This window comes from Pelodiscus sinensis, chromosome 8, assembly GCF_049634645.1.
Source record: "Pelodiscus sinensis isolate JC-2024 chromosome 8, ASM4963464v1, whole genome shotgun sequence".
In the NCBI taxonomy this organism is placed as follows: domain Eukaryota; kingdom Metazoa; phylum Chordata; order Testudines; family Trionychidae; genus Pelodiscus; species Pelodiscus sinensis.
Genome location: NC_134718.1, coordinates 33660113 through 33683535, shown reverse-complemented (window position 1 = coordinate 33683535; position 23423 = coordinate 33660113). Strand labels below are relative to the sequence as shown.

The 23423-nt window shown below is 46.3% G+C and overlaps 1 protein-coding gene across 1 annotated transcript; it reads right to left on the bottom strand.

Moving 5' to 3' along the window:
• Positions 1 to 8318: 8318 nt before the first annotated feature.
• Positions 8319 to 23168, bottom strand: CISD1 (CDGSH iron sulfur domain 1). The gene is made up of 3 exons (XM_006131979.4): positions 23035 to 23168; positions 14037 to 14242; positions 8319 to 8701 (listed from the first exon to the last, which is right to left on the bottom strand). Exons 1-3 carry the CDS (start codon positions 23063 to 23065, stop codon positions 8612 to 8614), a joined length of 327 nt encoding a protein of 108 aa, XP_006132041.2. The 5' UTR covers positions 23066 to 23168; the 3' UTR covers positions 8319 to 8611.
• Between the last annotated feature and the right edge of the window lie 255 nt (positions 23169 to 23423).

Below are 23423 nucleotides of genomic sequence, written 5' to 3'. Positions count from 1 at the left end.
TGTTATTTTCTATCCATCCCAGTTTTTCTTCTAGTAATTTAATAGCAACTATCTGTATTTTGAAATTTGTATTTAAAAAACAACAAACATTGCACCAATAGACAAAAACTCTCTAATATTATTCTGCTCTTCAAATCCTTTTCATACTTTTGAGTAAGGCACCTAGCAATCCTGCAAACATACATGTTTAACTTTACTATTGTGAGTTGTTCACTTTCACTCAAGGAAGTAGAATTAAATATAGATGTGTTTGCAGGATCAAGACCCAAAAGGTAAATGTCAGCCCATAGCACTGATTGATTAGTCCAGTTTAAGGAATTAAGCCATACATTTGTGTAGTGTAGAAATCAAATGCTTCAAAAGTAAATCATTCTACAAATATTAAAATTCTTTAATTTTTTTTCTTTTCATAGAATCATAGGGTTAGAAGAGACCTTAGAGGGTCATCGACTCCAACCCCAGTCTCAAACTCCAAAACATGGCAAGAGAAGTTTTGTGACATTGATATTTTAATGAAAGATATTTTCACTATTCTTTATTTCCTTGTCAATTATGCCCATTAAAATGACTTTAAGACACTCCTAGTATAGACGCGCTTTTGTGCAAGAAAGCTCTGATGGCCATTTTAGCCATCGGGCTTTCTTGCACAAAAAATTAAGGTGCCTGTCTACACTGGCCCTCTTGCGCAAGTATTCTTGTGCAAGAGGGTTTATCCCTGAGCGGGAGCGTCAAAGTATTTGCGCAAGAAACACTGAATTCTTACATTAGAACATCAGTGCTCTTGCACAAATTCAAGCGGCCAGTGTAGATAGCTGGCAAGTTTTTGCGCAAAAGGGACTGCTTTTGTGCAAAATCTTGCCAGTCTAGACGCACCCTAGGAGTTTTAAGATTGATTGCAGTGGAAATCTGATGGGACCCAAAGACTGGACCTTTTTGCAAGCTTTGTAGAAGCAAACAGTATGTTTTTTATTTTTGTCCATGTAAGGCAGGGGTTCTCTAACTTTGTGATACCGCGACCACCCTCTAAGTTGCTCATGATCTTCCCGGGGGGTCGGGACCCACAGTTTGAGAAACGCGGATGTAAGGTAATATTTGCCAGCTACAGAAAACTATTTGAGAAGTCATGTAGTAGCAACTTATTCATATTCAGCTTCTTTTGACAGTTTACTGAATTGCAAAAACATTCCAGCTACTGAACTGATTTTTGCTATATGCTTGATTTTTAAAACTTTTCACATTCATGTATCACTTCTGCAGCTTTCATGAAAATTCTGTTTTTCTTTTCTGTGATTGCTGAAGAGGAGCATTATTTTGTTTCATAATTCATTGCAGTCGCAGAAGGAAATCTGCAGTATGCTTGCAAGAATAGTCCAATGTGACATCAGAAAGAGAGTATAGTTAATTATTCAAGGTATTAAAAGGGTTAATCTCAGAAACAACCCTCAATGTTTTCCATATTTTCCCATGTATATCAAAGTGCAGATTTCCTCAATACTCTGGATGAATCAACCTTTTCAATAGTCTCTCATATACCGAATGAGAAAGAACAGTCAGATGCTACTTTCAGTTACAGTGATGTAAATCTGGACTAATTTCACCAACTTTAATGAGCATAATAAAAATGTATAATCATAGAATCATAGAATAATAGGACTGGAAGGGACCTCGAGAGGTCATCGAGTCCAGCCCCCCCGCCCTCAAGGCAGGATCAAGCTCCGTCTACACCCTTCTGCGTTGCTCGGTCCCAGCGTGTCAGGCCAGGATCGGTCCCTCAATTCCTCGGAAAGACGAAAATACGAGGTGGGCGTCCCCGTGGAACCTCGGGAGGTCAAAACACCTAACCCGACCAGCAGGTAGAGGGTAGTTTGACACTCAAAAGTGAGTGTGCTGCTGTACCCACCTTTATACCCATTGGGTCACGTATTTCTCTTTCTTATCTGTGATGCCAAATGGTGCTGGTCTGTCTTTTGTGAGACCAGTTCTTACAAGGGAGTTGTGAACTTAATTTACACTTGTAAGAGAGAGTTGAGAGGATTAAATAGGAAGTACTGGGCATTCTTTTTCTCAGTGGGAAATTCCTCTCCCAGGGACTGTGTGTGTTCGAATCAACATGGGTGCCAGCCGGGCACTTCTTGCAGCCTTAAACTCAGTTTATTGCCTTAATCGTTACTCGGAGTCAGAGAACACTCGCATATCCTGATCTCGCATCAAAGCAGATCAAAGCTTAATGGCTATGCTGATTTTCTTATTGTTCCTTCTCTGCCCTGTATACAGACATCTCAGAGGGCAAGCAAGATTGGTTTGACGGGGGGAGGGGGCGGTCTGTCTGGCTACAATATTGCAGGAGTAGAGCGCCCTGGATGGCCAGATTCAGGGGTAGAGCTTGTGGTGGTAAGCACAGCCGCAATGGCAACGCTGCGGTGCAGTGGGGAGCATAACCTCTGCTGGGGCAGGAGGTGGGAAACAGCCCCATCCAGGAGCACAGCCCTGGGCAGGGCCATCACAGAAGAAGGGAATCAGAGGGCCCAGCGGAGGGGAGCAGAGCCAACAGCCAGGAGAGAAATCTTGACCTCCTCCTGCTACGGCATACTCCATGGAGAGTGGTCCCAAGGATGCTGGACCAGGGAGGTTGCACCTGTATCACCAATCACAGCAGGTTTTCTTTCAGCGCTGAATTCACAAGAGCTATGACATTATAATCTGCACAAACCATTGTCACATTTTAGAAACGTTACATTTAAGGCTTGTATGAAAAACTTTCTACGTCATCCTGCCAATTCACTGATCTAAAAAGTGATTTATCACTCTCTTCTACCACATACATGCAATTCTTAAGAGGAAACTAACATTTCACACCCTTATACGTTGTAAAACCAAAAGAAACGATCTAGGATTCCATCACCTGAAAATGTATTTATGACTGAGTATATCACCTCTTTCATCCAAAATTGATGCATTTAGCGTTATTTAAACATTGTAGTGATGGCAGGCTTCAATGAAACTCTCAACTACTCTATTAGTTCCCTGAATTTAAACTAAGAAGAAACTTAGGGTCAAATCCTACAATCCTTATTCTGTCCTTTGGACAGAATTCCTTCAGAATTTACCCAAGTTAGGACCTCAGTAGCTCATAATTCAGGGCTACTGAACATGTGGCCCGTGGCCTGCGGTCTATTTGTGGCCCACGGTGCAGTTTGGGTTTACACAGGTCTCAACACACAGCCTATGGGTGGGAGCCAAAACAAGAAAGTAGTTAATATAATGGTCTTCTCTTGATATGCGTTTAAATAGTTAAATACCTGGACATTTACAGGCAGTCCCCGAGTTACGTGGATCCGACTTATGTCGGATCCCTACATACGAACGGAGCTTTCCTCGCCGCGGAGGACGCGGGCAGTAGGACCGCCCAGACGCGCCGTGGTCCCGCCGCCTGCGTCCTCCGTGGCGAGAAAAGCTGCTCCGCGTCTCCTGGTCTGCTGGGGGGGGGGGGCAGCGGAGCAAAGCCGCGGAGGAGGCAGGCGGCGGGACCGCGGCGCGTCTGGGCTGTCCCGCCACCCGTGTCTCCCTGGTTTCTGGGGGGGGGGGGGAGGAGTGCAGCTAGTGCGCCCTCACCCCAGCAGACCAGACTTTTCTCGCTGCAGAGGACGCGGGTGGCGGGACCACGGTGCGTCTGGGCGGTCCCGCCGCCCGCGTCCTCTGCGGTGAGAAAAGCCGCTCCGCGTCTCCCTAGTCTGCTGGGGGGGCCCACTCCAGCAGACCAGGGAGACGCGGAGCAAAGCCGTGGAGACGCACCGCGGTCCCGCCGCCTGCGTCCTCCACGGCTTTGCTCCGCGTCTCCCTGGTCTGCTGCGGGGGGAAGGGGAGGCGCAGCTAGTGCGCCCCTCCCCCCCAGCAGACCAGGCTTTTCTCGCCGACGCCTGGGGCAGAGCAGCTGGGGCGCTGCCGGGTTGGTCCTCACAGCGCCGAGGTGCGGCGCTGCGGGGACCTACCCGGCAGCGCCCCAGCTGCTCTGTCCCAGGCGTCCAGATTCAACTGCTGTTGAAACTGATCAGCGGCTGATTCCAGGAAGCCTGGGGCAGAGCAGCTCTGCCCCGGGGTTCCTGGAATCAGCCGCTGATCAGTTTCAGCAGCGGCTGACGTAGGAACACCTGGGGTACAGCAGCTGGGTTGCTGCCGGGTTGGTCCCCATGTTTCCTGTAGTCAGCAGCTGGTCAGTTTCAACAGCGGCTGAATCTGGATGCCAGTTCTGACTTACATACAAATTCAACTTAAGAACAAACCTACAGTCCCTATCTTGTACATAACCCGGGGACTGCCTGTATTGCTCATTAAAAGTGCTGTCATATGAGTGGAAATCAGGTAAATATTGCATTTTATTAATATCAGCAGAATTGACTTAAAATGGGGCCTGCGTTTTATATAGTTTTGCCTTTATCTTTGTATTCATGCCCATCAGCGTGAAAGAAGCTATTTGCATACATATGCATATACATGCAACCACACTTAAGTTTCAGCCCTCAGCAACTGCTATGAGTATCACTGTGGCCCCCAGGGCTTCCAAAGTTGAGTAGCCCTGGCATAATGCATAATTATGGTACTGAAGCATTTAATTTACATTTATATAAACTTTTATAAGCTCTGTATTCTTTGTTCCAAGCTTTATCATATATTGACATATCCTCAAAATATGCAGCTAAAATAGAAGTGACTAACTACTGCTTATCTAACTACAATTTGAACCTCTCTAATCCAGCATTCTCTTGTCTGGCAACATCCAAGCTGTCTCTACATTGGCAAGATTTTGCGCAAAAAGCAGCTGCTTTTGCGCAAAATCTTGCCGCCTGTCTACACTGGCTGCGAGTATTTGTGCAAGAACACTGATGTTCTACTGTATGAAATCAGTGCTTCTTGCGCAAATACTCTGATGCTCCTGCTCAGGGATAAATCCTTTTGCACAAGTGTTCTTGCGCAAGAGGCCAGTGTAGACAGGTAACATCAATTTCTTACACAAGAAAGCCCAATAGCTAAAATGGCCATCGGAGCTTTCTTGCGCAAGACAGCGTCTACACTGGCACGGATGCTTTTGTGCAAAAGCAAATCTTTTGTGCAAAAGCACATGCCAGTATAGATGCTCTCTTGTACAAATACTTTTAACGGAAAAACTTTTCCGTTAAAAGTATTTGCGCAAAATCATTCCAGTGTAAACACAGCCCCATGGTTCAGCATTATTTTAGTTAGCCAGAAGTCCACTTACTATGGGTGTGGCCAAGTGTCCCACAGTCCAGTAAAGTTTGATGACAGACAACAGCCCTGGCTTTTAGTAATCTGTGCTTTTATTTAGCTCTAATTTACCCCTAATGTCATCTAAGAACCCTATAAGCAGTGAAAGTGTTGGCAGTACTGCTAGACAATATTGATCCAGTGGTTTGGCAAATTCTCTGATTCCTCATCAGTCAGGTCCCTAGGGTGCCAGACAAGAGGCAATTGACCTGTATTCACTTACTCCATAAGTCTGCAAGGACAAATTGTGCTTATCACAGTATCTTAAGGGAAGATCCCACACCTTATGTCCTCACTAAAACAGATATTAGGTTTGATAACTACAGGAAGTATAGCTATCTTGGAAATGAAGTTTTAAATTAAACAGTGGAGTTGTAAACCTTTAAAAAATTAATTGTATCCTGTTTCATCTACAATGATTGAGATTCTGAACTATGGTACTAGGCAGTTTAATTTTTTTCAGTTTAGGAGTGCAGATTGAATCTCCCTAGCATTCTTGGGACCTTATTGGCCCTCACAGCCCCTCTTTGTGACTACCTGTGCTCTGCTTCCCTGGCCTGCTAAGGTTCTGCTGATGGCCCCTAGGATGCCTGGGCTGGCTACTCTCCTGGCCCCAAAACCACCATTTTTTCCCCTGTGAGTGCTCTAACTTCAGAGCACCCATTAGGCCACCAGCAATTCCAGACCAAAAGTATTGCTGGACTAGGGAATCCCAGATTAGAGGCTGAACCTGTACTGTACTAGAGAAAGTGTTAGCAAAAGGATTGTGCTCAAGTTACATTTCCCTATTATGTTGATCCTACTTTTAAATATGACACCTATTCTGCTGAGTAGGCACTCGTGCACATAAACCACTATAGGACTGGTAGTTTGTTTTGTGGGGATTTATTTTTTTAAAAAAAAGAGAAAGCAGAGTTATACCCAATTCAAAAGAACTGCTCTCCATACCACAAGTCTGAAAGTTACACAACAGACCTTTTGACAGGCTACGAAAACTACTTTTACAACACAATTTCTTCAAAGCTTTACAGCAGCCCTGTTTACATTCTTTATGGCCATTCAACATGTTCATGTTTAGAGCCACACTCCACATCTCATCCCTAGTAAGTGAACAGAATATCAGGAAACAAATTCCAAAGCAAATGCAGGACAAGTTGTACCTCCCCAGTCCAGCAACCTCGGTCCCTGACCAGTCCTGGCTGAGGGATTTTGCCAGACCAGGAGAAATTTCTGGAGCCCCTGCTGCCAGCTTCCTGGCCACCTTCTCACCTCCAGCTGGCCCTGCTGACTTGCAGGGCAGCCACATGTGTTGCCAGTGGCCCTCCAGTCAGAAATAGGCAGCAAAAAGTGGAAGGGGGAGTGTGATTAGTCATATCACTAATAGACTAGTCTTACAATCCTACAGGACAATGAGGGGATTCAGGTGGGGAGTCTGGGCATATGGGGACCCTTACCTGGGTTGGTGTCCCCTTGCAGCAACAGCCACAGCCCCACTCCCATGGCCCACATGGTCTGGGGCTGGCTCTGGAGACTGGAGGTGCTGCTGCTGCCGCCACCATGTGGTCCCAGATTGACCCTGGACCATGTGACTACAGCAGCACCATCTCTAGGGCCAGCCCCAGACTGCATGCCCACAGCAGTGGTGCCTTCAGCCTCTGGGGCCAGCCCTAGACCACCTGGCTGTATCAGCAGTGCTTCCGGGGCCTGCTGCAGTGCCTCCAGTTGCAGCCAAAGTGCTGCTGAGCAGCCTCAGCCCCAGCCCCGCCTTCTCCCACTGCAGCCTAACTTGCTGTAGTGAGGAGGGAGTGCTCTCCAGCAGCTGCATGGGGAAGGAGAGGTGGGGCTGAGCACCCTTCGGGACATGCAGGAAATAGACTTGCATGCCATAAGCCGACCCCTGCACTAGATACTGGGAGCCTCCACTTCCTACTCTTCCCTGTTCCAGCATTTGGAGTGCCAGAAATCCACCATTTTTCACTCAGTTCCCTGTTCTCTCCCCTCCCTCAAATAACTTGAATGCCAGGAATCTGATGTTCATGGCTGTTAGCGTTCTGGAAGGAAGGGGGAGAAGCAGGAACAAAGTGTAAAGCAGCAGATTCCTGGTGCTCCAATAGTGCTGGGAGGGAGGGGGTGGAGTAGGAAGTGCCTCCCACACACTAGAGCCTTGCATATGGAGGAAGTAGCAGGGAAGCGGTACATAGGCTGCAGGTGGAACCCCAGTGGACTGCAGATTGCCCACCACTGCAATCATGCAGCCCACTGAAACAAGGCCCACACACCTGGCCCACCCACTAGTTTTGGCTGGCCATTGCTGATCTAGACCATCCCTGACAGGCGTTTGTCTTATCTGCTCTTAATCCTCCAATGGAGATTCCACAGCCTCCCTTAGCAATTTATTCCAGTGCTTAACCACTCTGATAGGAACTTTTTCCTCAAGTCCAACCCAAGCCTCCCTTGTTTCAATTTAAGCCTGTTGCTTCTTATCTTAACCAGATGTTCCAGAATATTCTTCTCCCTCTGTGTAACAGCCTTTCAGGTATTGGAAACTGTTAGAAAATTGGGTCTCATGTGGAAGAGATGAGAGGACCTATCTTCCCTCATAGGTCTGTTTTCTAGACTTTCCATCATTGTTTAGAGAAGGTCTAGAGAAGAACCTTTCCTAAAATGTGGCACCCAGAACTGGATACAATACTCTAGTTGAGACCTAATCAATGATGCACAGAGCAGAAGAATTACATCTTGCTTACACAAAGCAGTGTTAAGACTGTTCTCTTGGAAGAGCGCACCCTATTCTTATCCACTGTATGCACTTTACTTCGGGGGGGGGGGGGGAGAAGAGGGTAGTGTTCAGTTCCATTTCATGCACTTGGCACCATGATTTCTTTTCTGCCATTAGTGCCTTTAAGGGATTCACATTTTTCATCCAAGTATCAGTTGCCTTTTTGGTAAATTTCAGATTAAACATGGTTCACTAAGGAATTTGTTAATTACACTTGTTCTATTGAAAATCTACCTTTAAGTAGAAAGCAGAACACAAGTATCTGAAAATAGTTTAATATATTATCTTCATACAGTTGAGTACATTCTAATTGTCACTTTAATTTCATACTTAATGAAAGTGTACATACAGTTGAAACAAAAATAGCCTTAAGCCACAAATATTTAACTTACATATGTAGTGTTTAAAACAAGACAAGCACCATGAAATACACATGCTGGAGCCTGCTTTATACCACACCCAAAGATCTTCAGTGAAGTGACTAAGACAGAACTTGTTTACTCCAATTACTAATAAGCATATGTGACGAATAGTGGCCTCAAGCAATCAAGTTTATGCTTCCTTTCTCTTGATGATCAGAGGCCCAACATTGTCCCCAGTTTCATCATTGTGCTTAGTGTGAGACCCATCACACAATGGAAACTGAAAAAAAACAAAGAGAAAAAATAACCCATAAGTATGAAAATAGCCTCACTCAGTAAAGATACAATTCAAGGAATCTGTTTTGGCAGGGTAAGGAACCTTTTTTGGGTTGAACGCCATTGAACCCTGGGAGGGGGAGGGGGAAAAAGAAAGTCACAGGCCGCACACAAGTTAGAAGCCAAACAAAAAAACCGTCATGGACGTGACCCCAGACTGAGAAGACAGACACTCCCCACTTTCCCCTTGCACACTGGAACCTGGGGGGGCCAGGCTAGTAGATTGTGTGGTCTGCACCAGCATACGCTCCTAATGCTGGGGGAGCCCTGAGCCTCAGGGGCTGGATCAGGCAAGCTGGGGGTCTCATCTTGCCTCCGGGCCTTAGTTTCCCCACCCCTGGGGTAAATGCTCATTAAAATGACTTGAGTGTAAGACATAGGAGCAACAACAATCAAAAGAACCCCAACTCAATACACTGTGGCACTCCAATCTCAGACTGATTCAAGACAACAGATTAGGCTGGCCTCAAATTTCCTTTTCACCTAATGAACACCCTCACCACACTGCCTCTCTCCACCCCCCCCCCCCCCAAAAAAAAGATCCAACTCCCTATTCCCTAAGGAGGGCTCTGGAGTGCAATGAACATTACCAAATGTTTGCACAAGAACCTGTTAGGTCCTTGTCCCTACACTAGAACAAATCTGTATAAATTAGGGATGTAGAAGTGTGTTGAGAAATAAGGTTTTTTAGCAGTTACAGGCAGTCTGACTTACACGGATCCGCACTTACAAACGGGGCTCTCTCGCCCCGGAGCTTGCAGGCAGCAGTCAGCCACCTCGACCTCCGGGGCAAGAAAAGCTGCTCCCGGTGCCCATGGTCTGCTGGGAACCGTCCCCAGCAGACCAGGGGCACCGCAAGCAAAGCCACAGCGGCAGCGGGTCCCGTGCCAGAGCAAAGCCTCAGAGGCGAGGCACCCTGCCGCTGCAGCTTTGCTCCCCTGGTCTGCTGGGGGGGCGCAGCTAGTGTGCCCCCCTTCCCCCAGCAGACCAGGCTTTTGTTGTGGACCCTGGAGCAGAGCAGCTGGGGCGCTGCCGGTTGGTCCCGCAGCGCCACTCTGGGCACTACTGGACCAACCCAGCAGCACCCCAGCTGCTCTGCCCCAGTCGTCCCCAAGTCAGCTGTTGCTCAAACTGACCAGCACTGACTACAGGAAGCCAGAGGCACAGTTGCTCTGCCCCGGGCTTCCTGGAATCAGCGGCTGATCAGTTTCAGCAGCAGCTGACTTGGGGTTCTTAAGTTGAATCTGTATGTAAGTCAGAACTGGACGCCAGTTCCGACTTACATACAGATTCAACTTAAGAACAAACCTACAGTCCCTATCTTGTACGTAACCCGGGGACTGCCTGTACAGATACATAATGGCTCATGTGCTAGAGGCTCTGCAGGATCAAGCAAGCAGGTGAGAGTGACTCTAGCCCCTACCAGTTAAGGGTAAGGCTTACCAGTTAACCTTTTACATCCCTAGTTAAAATCCTACTTAGTGGCGAGACAGTTTATACTGACAAGTTCTTTTGTCCATATAACTAGTCAGATCTCCAAATGAAGACTCAAGTAAGCCATGCCATTTCACTATTTCTCCCTTCCCCCCCCCAAAAAAAAAAGTCCTTTTGTTGGTGTAACTGCATCTATACTAGGGATTTTGCCACTATAGACTTTGAGATTCCTGACTTTTCTAGGAGCTTCAGGGTGTAGCCGAGTTAGTCAGTTACAGAAAAAAAAACCAGCAAGCAAATGGTCTGGTAGCACTTTATAGACTAACAAAACATGTAGATGGTATAATGAACTTGTGGGCACAGCCCACTTCAGATGACTGGAAAAAAGATTGACTTTGCTAGACTCTGAAGTTTCTAGAATAGATCTGATAATATTGTTCAACAGTTTCACACTTCTGTAAAGCAGCAATCTTTAAATTCCTTCTTGCTGCAGAGAAAATAAAACACTCCATACAGGAAAATGCATAGCAGAGCTTTGGTAGGTAGGTAGGTATAGCAATTTTGCTATTTAGCCACCTCCCAACAGCTGACTTGTGTGCCCAACCAGAATAGCCATCAAAAGGTACCTTAGACCCTGTTTAATTGCTCCAGGATGGTTTGTAGAGGCTGTTAATCTCTAACAAGATAGGTGCAGAAAGACAAGAACCAATGCTTCAAGTGACAAATTTAACTTTCCAAAACCAAGTTCAAGATTTACAGAATACTAGTATTTCTGCACAATACATTTTTACCACCAAATCACTTTGGCTAACTCAGCAGAACTTCAAACCACCACAGTATTTGATTAAATGCCTTTTAAGTCCCCCCAAAGCTACCAATGAAGTGGGAAAAAAACCCACAATTTCATCTGACAATGGTTTTATATAAGAGTAATCCCCTCCTCCTTATCAAGGATTAGAAACCTAGATTTAACCACAAAAGCCAGGGGAGAACTCCAGACCTGCAGGCTCTCATTCCTTTTTTAAAAATCATAACCAAGGCAGCATCTGCAAGTTACAGACATTTGTGTCAATGTTCTTAAACATTCTGAGGGGCTTCCTTCCAACCACAACCTGTGTTGCAGCCATTATCTGGGAGGGCAAGCATTTTTCAGAATCGGGAAAATAAGCTTGCTTATTGTTAGAATTTCAGCCCTGACAATACAGTTATCTTTTGAATTGACACATTAAAGTCAGCTTCTTAGGTGACTGTTGCCAACACTTCTCAGGAAGTTAGACTGGACATGCCTGTTCCAACACACTTTGAAGTTATGTTAATAGGATTCTGTTATAAGAAACACTGGTGTTTGATGGAATCCTGATTAACTTGTTTGACGAAGAGTTGGTTTTAATTTTGTTATAAATGTAAAGACTGACTTAAGAAAAATAAAAATCTCTCCACTGTTGCTATCAGAGCCCCAATTTGAACCAAGTTTTGGCAGCCACTGACATTTTAGAAAACATATCAAGGCGGTGATGAGGACACCACCAGCCAGCCAACACCAGTGCTCAAAAAAGTTGCTACTATTGGTCAAACAGCACCAGTGAGGATATTTAATGGGGGAGAAGAAAGAATATAAACATCTTAGTGAACTGAGATATTTAAGCAATTATATTACTATAAATATGTCTGGTATTTCCCAGGGAACCTAGGGTCAGCTAGGGAGTCCGTAGCTGACTTCAGGCTCCCTGCAGCTGCCCCTCTGAATCACGCACCAGACTTATGGTTCAAAGGGATAGCCACCGCACAGCATCTGCCACGTGATTGAAAGGGGCAGCTGCCTGGAGCCCGGGATTAGCTCACAAGTCCCCAGCTGACCCTGGGCTCCTAGTGACATGCAGCAGTAGCATGGAGCCCAGGGTCAGCAAAGGACTGTACGTGGAGTTCCACATTCCTAAATTGACTAGTCAACAGGCATTTCAAAGAACTCCATTTTAACATCCTTAGTATGGATGCAGGTTCAGAGGGGAGGTTTGAGTCATCTTTGTATGAGGTGAGTCTGGATATACAGGGGTTAGGCAAACAGAGGAACACCTTTTATGCTGGCTTCCCTCCCATGAAGGAAGAGTGATAAAGAGTCAAAAATGGAAAGGGATGATGCAGAGCTTCCAAAGCCAGCGAAGTGGGGTCTGATCTAGTCTAGACTGTTTTTTGCAAGGGAAGACAAAGTCCTGTCCTCTATAGCCCAACCTGGACTAGCAACTTACCCTAGCACAAGATCCCAGCCAGTAGCTCTGACATTTCCCACCCCACTAATCCTACTCCCATTTACTTTTCTCTGTTGGCTGCTCCAGGCACCCAAACAATGCACCCTCCTCCCCAAACCCTCATGCTCCTCTTACACAAGGGTGAAAGAATCCTTGAGCATAACAGACAATTAAAGAGCTATATGCAGTGTTTCCCAATTTTATTTGGCCATGGAACCCTTTTAAACTCAAAAGAATTTTGCGGAACCCCTAACAGTCTAATATATGGAACTGAAAAAGTAGACCACAAATAAGTAAAGGTAATAATAACCAAATGCTCAACAAGGTCCTGAGATCAACATTTAAAAAAACAAATATTAAACATTTTATGATTTAAAAAAATAAAATGTTATTGTAATGGAATTCTCACTGAACCCTTATTTTTACTTAGCAGAACCCCGAGGTTCCTCAGAACATCATTTGGGAAACACTGGCTATATGCACAGCCTGATCTCAAATAAACTGGGGTCCTCACTAGTTCCAATGTTACCTACAGGAGTCAGACAACATTTCAAGCCTGCAGACAGATCTCAATTATTCACTGAGAGTGGTACTGTCAGCTAGTATGTGTTGGGTCCCTGTCCCAGGGCAGTGATTACAAGATCCTGCCAGCTAGGAGGTACCTCTTGAACAGGAATGAGGAACCCAAGGCCTGAGGGTCAGATCCAGCCCCTAGCTTTCCTGGATTCCAACCCAAAGCTCAGGGTTCCGCCCAAGACTGAGGAGCCTGCACTGGTGCTTCAGTGCTCTTCCCTGTGTTGTCTCCCCATGGGGCTGGAGCACACAAAATCTACTAGCCTGAGCCGCCCAAAGCTCTGGTGTGTGAAGGGAATGTGAGGAGTGTCTCACCTTCTCAGTCAGGGGCCACAGGGGAAACCCCCCCCCCCCCCCCAATCACTTGGGTATACCTCCTGACTGATTTTCTGTGGCTCATTGAACCCCCTGCTCTACAATTATATGGATATTTTGCTAAATCCATGGCAGGGATATGAATGATTAACTGGTTCAGACTAGAGCAGCTTCCCATCCACCACAAGGAGGGGGCTTCTCCAGCCCCTGCCCACAGCAGGCCTGGGCTGGGACAGCTCTGGCTGGATATAGCAGCCTGTGTGCAGCAGGCCTAGCCTGAGCAGTCCAGAGCCCTGTCTGTTGTAGGGCAGCCCCACACCAGCCCAGCTGCATTGGAGCAGCCCCCCCCCCCCCCCCCACACACACACACACACACACCTGCCTCCCCTTTAATTGGGGAAACATTACATTTCACCAGTTCATCAATTAAATGGGATTTTACATCCCTAATCCATGGTGTGAATGCCCTCCTTTATTAAAACCATTTATAGTATAAAAGAAAGCTGAATCTTTACAACTGCAGATGTATTATGTTCTCTACAAAATTAGGAAGTAACTGCTGGGTTTCACTCCTACACTAGATTTCAATTAAGAATAGTTTGTTTCATTCAACAGAAATATTAACAGTAAGACGGAGAAGAGCTTAAGAGGATTCTTGCAATTAAACTCTTCCTCCCCCCCCCCCCCCCCCCGCCCCCGCCCCGCTCTCACCTTCTTTGATCTCCAGCAACGACAGTACACAGCTTTGTCGCCCAGATCTTCCATATCAAATGCATGGACTACCTTGGGGTTATCTTTCTGGATATGGAGATTTACCAGTGCTTTGCAGCATTTGTCTTTAGAAAGCCATCTTCTGTATGCTAGATATCCAACAGCAGCCGCTCCCGCAGCTAATGAGATTGTAGCAATCCATTCAACTGGAGCAAGAGAAAAGGCAATGATTATGTATCATTCAAAGGTTGAAATTCAAACCAGAGTCATATTTGTGCTTAAAGGGCAGTTCTACTTATTGACACAAGGCTTTGAAAGGAACACTCCCTGATACCACAGCACACCTGGTGCCTGAGCTATGTGACTTTGTCCTCACATACAACTATTTCCAATTTGGGGGACAATTTATATCTTTACATCAGCTGCACTACTATAGATACCTACACAGCCTCACAATAGGCCAATACTTTTATGGCTGACTAGAACAATGTTTCCTCAGCTCCTGTTCCCTAGCACCTTTCCTCTGCTTATGCTACTTTGATGACATCCTCATATAAACCTACAGGATGGAGACTATTTTCCACCCCACTATCAACCCCAACCTGGACCAGTCCACAGAAGAGATCCACACCTTGACACTATGTGGCCATCATTTATTTGTATTGTCAACACCACCCTGTACTGTACTGGAAACCTATGGACCACTATTCCTACCTACATATCGCTAGCTTCCATCCAGGACACAGATTATCCATTGTCTACAGTGGTGGGCAGCCAGTAGATCGGGATCTACTGGTAGATCTTGGAGCCTGACAGGTGATCTTGACTGGTCTGGCCAGGAAACTATCAAGTGCTGGCACTTCAGTTGCCCTTCCACCCATTGTCATGCTCCTCCTGCCCTCTGCCTTGGAGCTGACACCTGGAAGCCTCCTGCTTGCTGTGCAGGTGTGGAAAGGAGAAAAGGGGCACTGATGTCAAGGTGTCCCTCCTCCCCTCACTTTTGAACTCTATCTCCACAGAGAGAAGGGAATGAAGGGAGCTTGGTGATGCAAATGTCACACAAATACACAGTCCATTCTCATCTCCAGACCCAACATATGTGGGGGGGTTGTTACTTTTACTGTTTGTGAAGTGTGTTTTTTGTTTTTGATTGGTCTGTGCATTTGATAATTCTCAGAATTAATTGTAAGCATGAGAAATGAGTAGTGAGTCCTAAAATGCCTAACTTGTCATGGCTGGAGTAATTATCCCTATTGTAATTGTTACTCAAAGTGGCAGGCATGTCCTTGCAGATCCTGAGAAAGGCAGAGCTGGGGGTCTCCACAAGCAGTCTTTGCCTGCTGGCACCACTCCTGCAGCTCCCAATGCTCAGTAACAGAGAACCATGGCCAGTACAAGCTGTGGGCTCAGTTCCAATAAAGGAGGGGCTCACATGGCACCATGGAGCCATTGCTGTACATGCCAGCTGCTTTCAGGAGTGGTGCAGGGCCATGGCAGGAGTAACCCTGTCTTAACTCCATTGCTCCACCACCTGTAAGCAGTCTCAGTTACACGGTACCCAACCAGAGCCTGCTTCCTGAACCCCCCACTACACCCAACCTCCTGCCCCATCACCACCTGCCACCACATCAGAGGCCCATACAACTGTACATCCTCTATGTGAAATATGCCAGCAATGCCCCCTGCCATGTATATTGGCCAAACTGGACAGTCTCTGCAACAAAGGATAAATGGACAAGTAGAATGGTAACAGAAACCTGTAGAGAACCATTTTAACCTGCCTGGACACTCAACCATGGATTTAAAAGTAGCTATTCTTTTACAAGGCATTTCACTACCCAATTAGAGAGGGACTGCTGAACTCAAATTCATTTACCAATTAGACACTTTCCCTGGGCTTGAATAAAGACATTAACTTGTTAACCCACTACAAAGCTATTGGCATTTTCACACCAAAAGCTATGAACAAAACATCAAGCCCACTTAATTTGCTTTGCTATTACAGGACCTACAATTGATAGGTAGCTGCTTTTAATATGATATGTCTTGGTTTCTGTTATTTGCACTTCTACTCAGATGAAGTGGATTTTACCCACAAAAGCTTATGATCCTGTATTTTCTGTTTGTTTCTAAGGTGCCACAGGACTAGGCATGTTTAGGGTTATGGGAATAAAGCAGTTTTACTTTAATATCTACCTAGTTTGTACCTTTCTATTAAAGGAGAAATGCAAGAAGCCCATAGAGGAAATTGAATTCACATGGCTTTCCATTCATTTGTTGTTCAGACATCTACATCACTGATGTAAACACAGCTCTGCTACAAGCATTTGTTAATTAGCAATATCGACATCAGCATAGTGACATCAGCACTGTTTTTAGGTTGAGCAAAAATGGTTCCTTTAAAAATAACTAAATAACTTAATAGAAAAGGTTTAAGAGTCCTCAAGACCACATGAATAATGAAAGGAGCTCCACCCAAATTTTCAAGGTAGTCAAATTTTTATTATAACTGGTTTACAGTATTCTCTTAAATACATTGTTAGCCACTGTATGCTCAGCATAAAAGGAACTTGTTTCCTATTATAATTTTAAGTTACAGTTAAGGGAATTGAAATAAAACTCAAAGATTAAATCCCCACTTAAAAGCATGAACCTTTTACAGTACCAAGGTCTTGCATTTCTCAAAGAAACTATTTAGATAAAGGTTTCTCCCCATTTCTCACTTTTGTCATCTTATGCTCATCTCTGCATCTAAGTCTTTGCACTCTGTCTCACTTGATATCATTTTCCTTCTCTGTAATTAATCCTTTTTAAAAAAAATCCTGCTTTCAGGTTTTGCCTCGTCTTCTACTTGACAGCACTGTAAGTTTCTGCCCAACTGTCACAGAATTCTCCTGCCTCGTTGCCATAACACCCGTCCCTAGAAACAGCAGGTGTCTCTCTCTCTCTATACAAAGCAGCATAACAGTTTGCGGGAAGATCTTCTCCTATTGTAGATATAAAACCTGTAACTCAACTGCTCATCTATAAAGCAGATGTGCATCTGAGGCCTACAAGGGTCTATTTAAAAACAGATTTAAAAAGACACTTGACTATGCCATAAGCCACCTCATATTAGGAATTTCAGCAAGCCATACCCATCACATGATACAGTAGGCAACACTCATTCTAATCAGAGAATAAAACATGCTTACACATATTCCTGACATCCCCATCTCTATTGTGGGACTTTTTACTACACCCTTCTTAATGATCTTTGTGAAGAGCCCAGTTCCTCTTGCACATTTGTAAAGTCCTGCAAATCCATGGACATTAACATCCACAGATATGGAAGCAGATAGCTGTGGATCATTTTTGCAGAGGCAGACACCAATTCTGTATCCACATAGGGCTATGAGCATCTGCTTTGTACAACCTGCCTTCTTCTTCCCCCCTCCCCCCCCTTCCTTCAGTATCTGGTCCCTGTTAACAGGAGCAGCAGCTCAGAGGCATCTTTCACTGCAATTGCCGAAGGGGCTGAAGAGTTTTTCCATAACTGTTCTTAACTAAGCTCTCCCACAGGCATAATTAAGCCACACCTAATGAGTAGCAATAGCTATGGTGACAGGAGTGAGGGCTTCCCATACCCTGGCTGACTGAAGCACTGGGTGTGGAGAAGGGATGTAAAAATACTGTTTAATTGGTTAACCATTGTTTAACCCCATGGTGTGCAATCAGTTCTGAAATAGGAACTACTGCTACAGTGAACTAATCACACACAGCCAGCCAAATAGCCACATGCTAGCATGTTTGATACCATGGTTTAAACCAGATAACTACTTTAAAAGGGGGCAGCCACAGGGGGTTGCTCCAACCTAGCCCCTGCCTGCAGTTCACCACACACACCCTAATCCTGGAGTGGCAAACCCATTTAAAAAAAGAGCCAAAACAGCAGTGGAAAAAAATGCAAGGAGCTGCACCAGAATTGAGAAAAAAAATATTAAAAATTGAAGACAGCCACCATCTTGGGCACCATTTTTAAAACCCTACAGCTCCGACCCAGTAAGCATAGGGAAGCCAGGGGGTGGGGAGTTAAGGTTGGCCATGGCTGCCCTAATCACAGGCAAAAGCTGGTCTGGCCCAGCCAGGATAGATCCTGCCTACGGAGCACCCAGGTTCACTAAAGACAGAGGCTACTCTCGACACTAGAGCATCCCCTAGTCACGGTAGGATGTTGATGTCGATTAATTGACTAATTGTGTAACTGCATCAAATTTTAGTGGTTATACATTTATTCAATAGCCCCTGGGGGGCAAGGCAAAGCTGACAGGAAGCAAATGTACTTGCAGCCCCATGCCACCTCATGCTTCTGCCTCCAACAGAGGTAGGGTAGCAGCAGCCTGAGGGGCCACTCCCCCCCAGCTTCCCATGGACAGAGGCTATGCCAGCATGCCATGGAGCAGCAACTCACAGTGGAAGATGGCTATTCAGCAGCAGCTGCTCCCACCCCACACTGCTGCCCCTGAATACCTGGAAGGCAGCAACAGGGGGAGCAGGCGGCTCCATGGAGCCAGCATTAGGGATACAATAGTGTAGTCGATAAACCGATAAGCCTTTGCTAATGCTCTAGATTACACATACTCCCCTCCCCCTTCCCAGTACATTTTTTAGTAGGCTGGCTAGCAGCCTGGCTCAGTCCCAGCTTGCAACCGGTTCAAGACCTACTCCTACTGCAGCTCTGCATTTAAAGCATATTTGGAGCCAGGTGGGTGGGTGGCCCAGCTCAATTCTAGCTTGAGTTGGATCCAGGAGCTCAGATCCCCATGTTAGACAGAGGCTGCTGCCTCTATCCCACAGCACAACAGGCCTGCAAGGAAAGCTGGTTTTTAGCCTTGCTGCCCTCGCAGAAGCAGTGTTTCAAAGGGCTAGCTGCCTCACAGCTGAGCCAGGGAAGGAAGCCTCTGCATGTTTCAAGGGACAGTGGAGCCCAGGCTCAGCTGGCAATTCCCCAGCTGATCCCAGGCTCCACAGGGCATTTCCTGGAACCCATTATCAACTGGGGAGTCCCCGGGTGACCCTAAATTCCAGGGAAGTGCCACGTGGAACCAGAGTTCAACTGGAGACTGACCCGAGATTCTGAGGAGATGCCTCACAGAGCCCAGGGTCAGTTGGGGAGTTCCCAGCTGACCCCAGGCTCCAGTTCCCCTTTGAACCATGTGGAGGCGGTGTTTTAAAGGGGCAGCCATGGAGCCCGGGATCAGCTAGGCACTCCAGCTGATCCTGGGCTCCCTGTTGCATCAAAGAGGCAGTGCACCACTACAGCACTTCAAAAGGACAGCACTTCATGGAGCCCCAGGGTCAGCTGGGGACTCTAGCTGATCCTGGACTCAATGCAGAGCTGCCCCATTGAAATGCCACAGCAGTGTTTCAAAAGGGAGGCGCGTACAATTAATCTTGTGATTTATTGTGATTAAATTTTTTAATCACTTGAGAGCCCTACTGATACACAGACTTATCAGCTAATCATTTCATCTACATCTCTAGTTCACAGTGGACTCCCATAGAGTTGGAGCAGCCTGTGCCTCAGGAAGGTAGGGAACTGCTCTAGTCCCCACTGGTTAACCAGAACCAGTAAGCATCACCCAGTAATATGGGTTTTGTTACACCCTCTCCCCTTCCCGACAGAAGTTTTGCTAGCACTTGTCAGTGTAGTGAAAGCCATATTCACCCTCAAGAGCCAAATTTGACATTCCTGAAGTATCATGTTGATATCATTAAATGTACTCACTATGCTCATTCTATGCTCACTGCATTCCACACATTCAGAAATTAGTTTGATTATGCACAAACAGGAACTAATTAGATAGTTACAGATGGTGATACCCATTGTGATGAAGAACCCATTGCACAATAGATTCTGCAACTGGTCATTGTTGTAGTCATCATGGAACAGGTGGGCAAGAGGCAGCTTGCTGGCTGAATCCGGCCCATATTCACCTCTCCAGCACCCTTACTATAGAGCAGCTGCAACTGCTGCTTTCAAAAGCAAGCTGCTAATTGCTCTACAAACTAGGCAGGGAGAAATTTTGCTGAAGGCAGGGACAGCTAATGAATCCTTCTTACTCTCTCCTCCCTGTGCTAGAGCAGAACCACATGGAACAGCTGACCTAGCACACAGGTAGGGTGCCTGCGAAGCTGCTGCCTGGGAGCCACCCTTCTCTCCCCCCACCCCCCAAAACTACCTGTCCCAGGCCATCACCAAACTCTGTACCCCTTCTCCCCACCATGTCACAACTCCCTCAGACCCTCTACTCCCTTCTACACCCATCTTCCAGAACAGAATCCTCTCCTGCACCTCAAGCCCCTCCTGGACCCAGCTCCTCAAACCCCTAACCCAGATAACCCCGTTCCTTCACCCAAAATCCCTTATACACCCTACCTGCTGTCCCAGGCCCCACATACCCCTCCACAGAAGCACAGCCCTTGACCACTCAATCTTGGAGTGGACCCCCATTAAAAATTGCCTAGCCAGCACAACTATTTTTTGGCTACAGCCTCTGAACATAATAGAAATTTGGATACAACTTACTAAAGCTTCTAAAAGAAGAGACAAACCTAGATCACCAACATTACATTTGGAAATGGTTGTATATTTAGCACTATTCATCTTTCCAGATGGAGAATTTACTTTCTATGTAATAGAATAAGCTGAACACTAGGGCAGCTGCCCAGGGGAGGCTGAGGTTCCACCCTTCCGGGTATTATGCTGATAAGAGCTGGCAGCACATACTTCTATTAGTGGTGTACATAACTTATTCTGCACACGGTTAGAAAAGTTAGTGAGAACATTACTCAGGCTGCGTCTAGACTGGCATGTTTTTCTGCAAAAGCAATTGCTTTTGTGCAAAAGCTTGCCAGCGGTCTACACTGGCCACTTGATTTTGCACGAAAGCAGTGATGTTCTACTGTCTGATATCAGTGCTTCTTGCGCAAATGCTTTGACGTTCCCGTTCGGGCAAAAGCCCTTTTCCAGAAGTGTTTTTGCGCAAGAGGACCAGTGTAGACAGCTAAAAACTGTTTTGCGCAAAAAAGCCCCAATGATAAAAATGGCGATCGGGGCTTTCTTGTGCAAAACCGCATCTAGATTGGCATGGACGCTTTTCTGCAAAAAGTGTTTTTACGGAAAAGCATCCATGCCAATCTAGATGCTCTTTTCCGCAAATGCTTTTAATGGAAAAACTTTTGCGGAAAATCATGCCAGTCTAGACGTAGCCTCAATGTATTTCTCCCCCAAGCCATTCTCCATACCTCTCTCCCCACCAAAAAACAAGTATTTGTTAGCATAGTTTTAAATGCTGCTACCATGAACTTCACCACTTTATTCTCAGAATAATTATGCTAGCTCTTATCACCGCTACCACCTCCCAGTTTATTGTCATGATTATTAGAGGCTAGAGGGGAGTAATGGGGGAAGAAGACTCAAACTGAGTCGACAGGGTGGTTCATTTTAGAATAGTAGTAGAGATGTAGCCGTGTTAGTCTAGTCTAGCTGAAACAAAAAACAGGACTATATACATAGTCCTGTTTTTTGGTTAATTTTAAGAGTTGCACCATCCTACTTAACACAGCCAATGCTAGATGCTAAACAAGAACAAGTCCACTTGTAAAGGCTAGTTTAAGCAAGTCAGACTACTGAAAGTCAAAATTTTTAAGTTAAATTTTCTGCCATGCCGTTAAGCAGGATTTCAAAGCCTCCCAAAAAAAACCCTAAAACCCTGCATCTCACAATTAGTTTTAAATGCCTGTAGACACTTATGTATCTACATAAAAAATTTAAAACTGTTAAGTCAGGCTAGACTATACAATAGTTTTAAAGGATTTACAGAAGCCTTTCAGCTTACTCCCAAATTTTAGACCTATTATGTAACCATTTTATAACTCTCAGTAAAATACCTTTACTTGGCTGCTCATCAAAATGCTACTCAGTCACATGAGCCCCTACAGCCAAGGTTATACAAGCTTTCCCTCCCCTCCCCCCACTACTGAGTTACTCACTTTTAGAAAGTGTTTTTGAGCAACTGCAGTACCAGTCAATAACCCACAGTGGTAGGCACTGGTTACTATGTTTATAGATTTAATGCACCTTTCTGCTGCATTACTTTAAAACATGACTATTTAGGTAGCAACCTAGTTATGAGTGGTCATTAATAGATTAGTGCTTTTAAATGCTACAGAAATGCCACCAAACTTTGTAATTTAAAATTGTGTGTTTAACTACTAAGTCGTCTGGAACTTTCAAGATAAAGTCAATCACTAAGTTTTCAAGAGAAAAGCCAAGCATACACTACAAGGCAAATGGGCAGAGGAAAGGGGGAGCAGAAAACATACACTCATAAGGATTCTTTAATAAGAACTCCCATCAAAGGGCTGCTTGGAAGCACTGGTGGGTGTGTAAAAGAGAGGTAGTTTGCTTTGTTTACACCGCACGTACAACAAGCAAGGACAGATCCCGAGGCTTCTGCATACCATTATAAACTCACAAAACCAGACCTCAGAGCCAGGGATGAGGCCATTGTGCTAGGTTATTTTTTTTTTTAAAGCTAATAAAGACCAGAAACTTGGATACACGCTTGCACGAAGGTACCAGCTACACAAGAGCATCTGAAGGTCACTGCACGTCTCAGGAAAGCCCCATCTTCGCAGTCATCGAGAGGCTTCTGCCAAGGAGATCCCTTGCCTGCGGCTCGGCCAGCACTTCCGTGCACCGCCACGCTGCACCGCACCGCCACCCAACCACGCAGCTACTGCAGTGCCCCGCAAGAGAGGAGAGGGGATTCCGGCCAGGCCCCTCCTGGAAGGTGGGGAGGACCCGGTCCAGACACACCCCCGCCAGAGCGGGAAGGGCCTCAAGGTGAGAGCAAGGGGAGCCCGAGCACAGCAATTCAAGCGGAAGGGGGCGGCGAGCAGCCAGGAGACAACATCCCGCTGCGCCCCCGCCCGCAAGCTGCCGCGCGCCTACCCCGCACGGAGGAGTTCGATCCGAGCCCCATTGCTCCCGCACCCAGCGCTCCTCGCCGCCGCCGGCCTCCCGAACACCAGAGGATCCAAAGGCTGCCCGCCCGCGCGTGCGTACAGGAGGACACGCGGCGGAGCCTGCTCTTAAAGGGGCAGAGCTGATGGGGCGCGGCTTGCGCATGTCACCCCCGCCGCTAAGCAAAGGGATCCGGTTTCCCTTCCGCCCGTGGGCTCGTCCGCGAGCAATTCTGGGGTCCTGCGCCCCTGGCCCCGCAGACAGCAGCGTGGGGGACCTGAGGCCTCGGTGGGCTTTTGTGGAGCCTCCCTCCCTACCCAAGTGCTCCGTTACCACGAGGCTGGCATCTGCGGAGCGTGCATCGTTCGGGTTTGGGG

Bases quoted from the DNA above. Each gene is read 5' to 3' on its own strand.
- CISD1 (XM_006131979.4), bottom strand. From the start codon at position 23,065: ATGGGGCTCGGATCGAACTCCTCCGTGCGGG. The intron at 14,243-23,034 runs GTAGGCGCGCGG...CTCTTGCTCCAG, and splicing joins ATCGAACTCCTCCGTGCGGG to TTGAATGGATTGCTACAATC. The intron at 8,702-14,036 runs GTGAGAGCGGGG...GTTTTTTTTCAG, and splicing joins GTTGCTGGAGATCAAAGAAG to TTTCCATTGTGTGATGGGTC.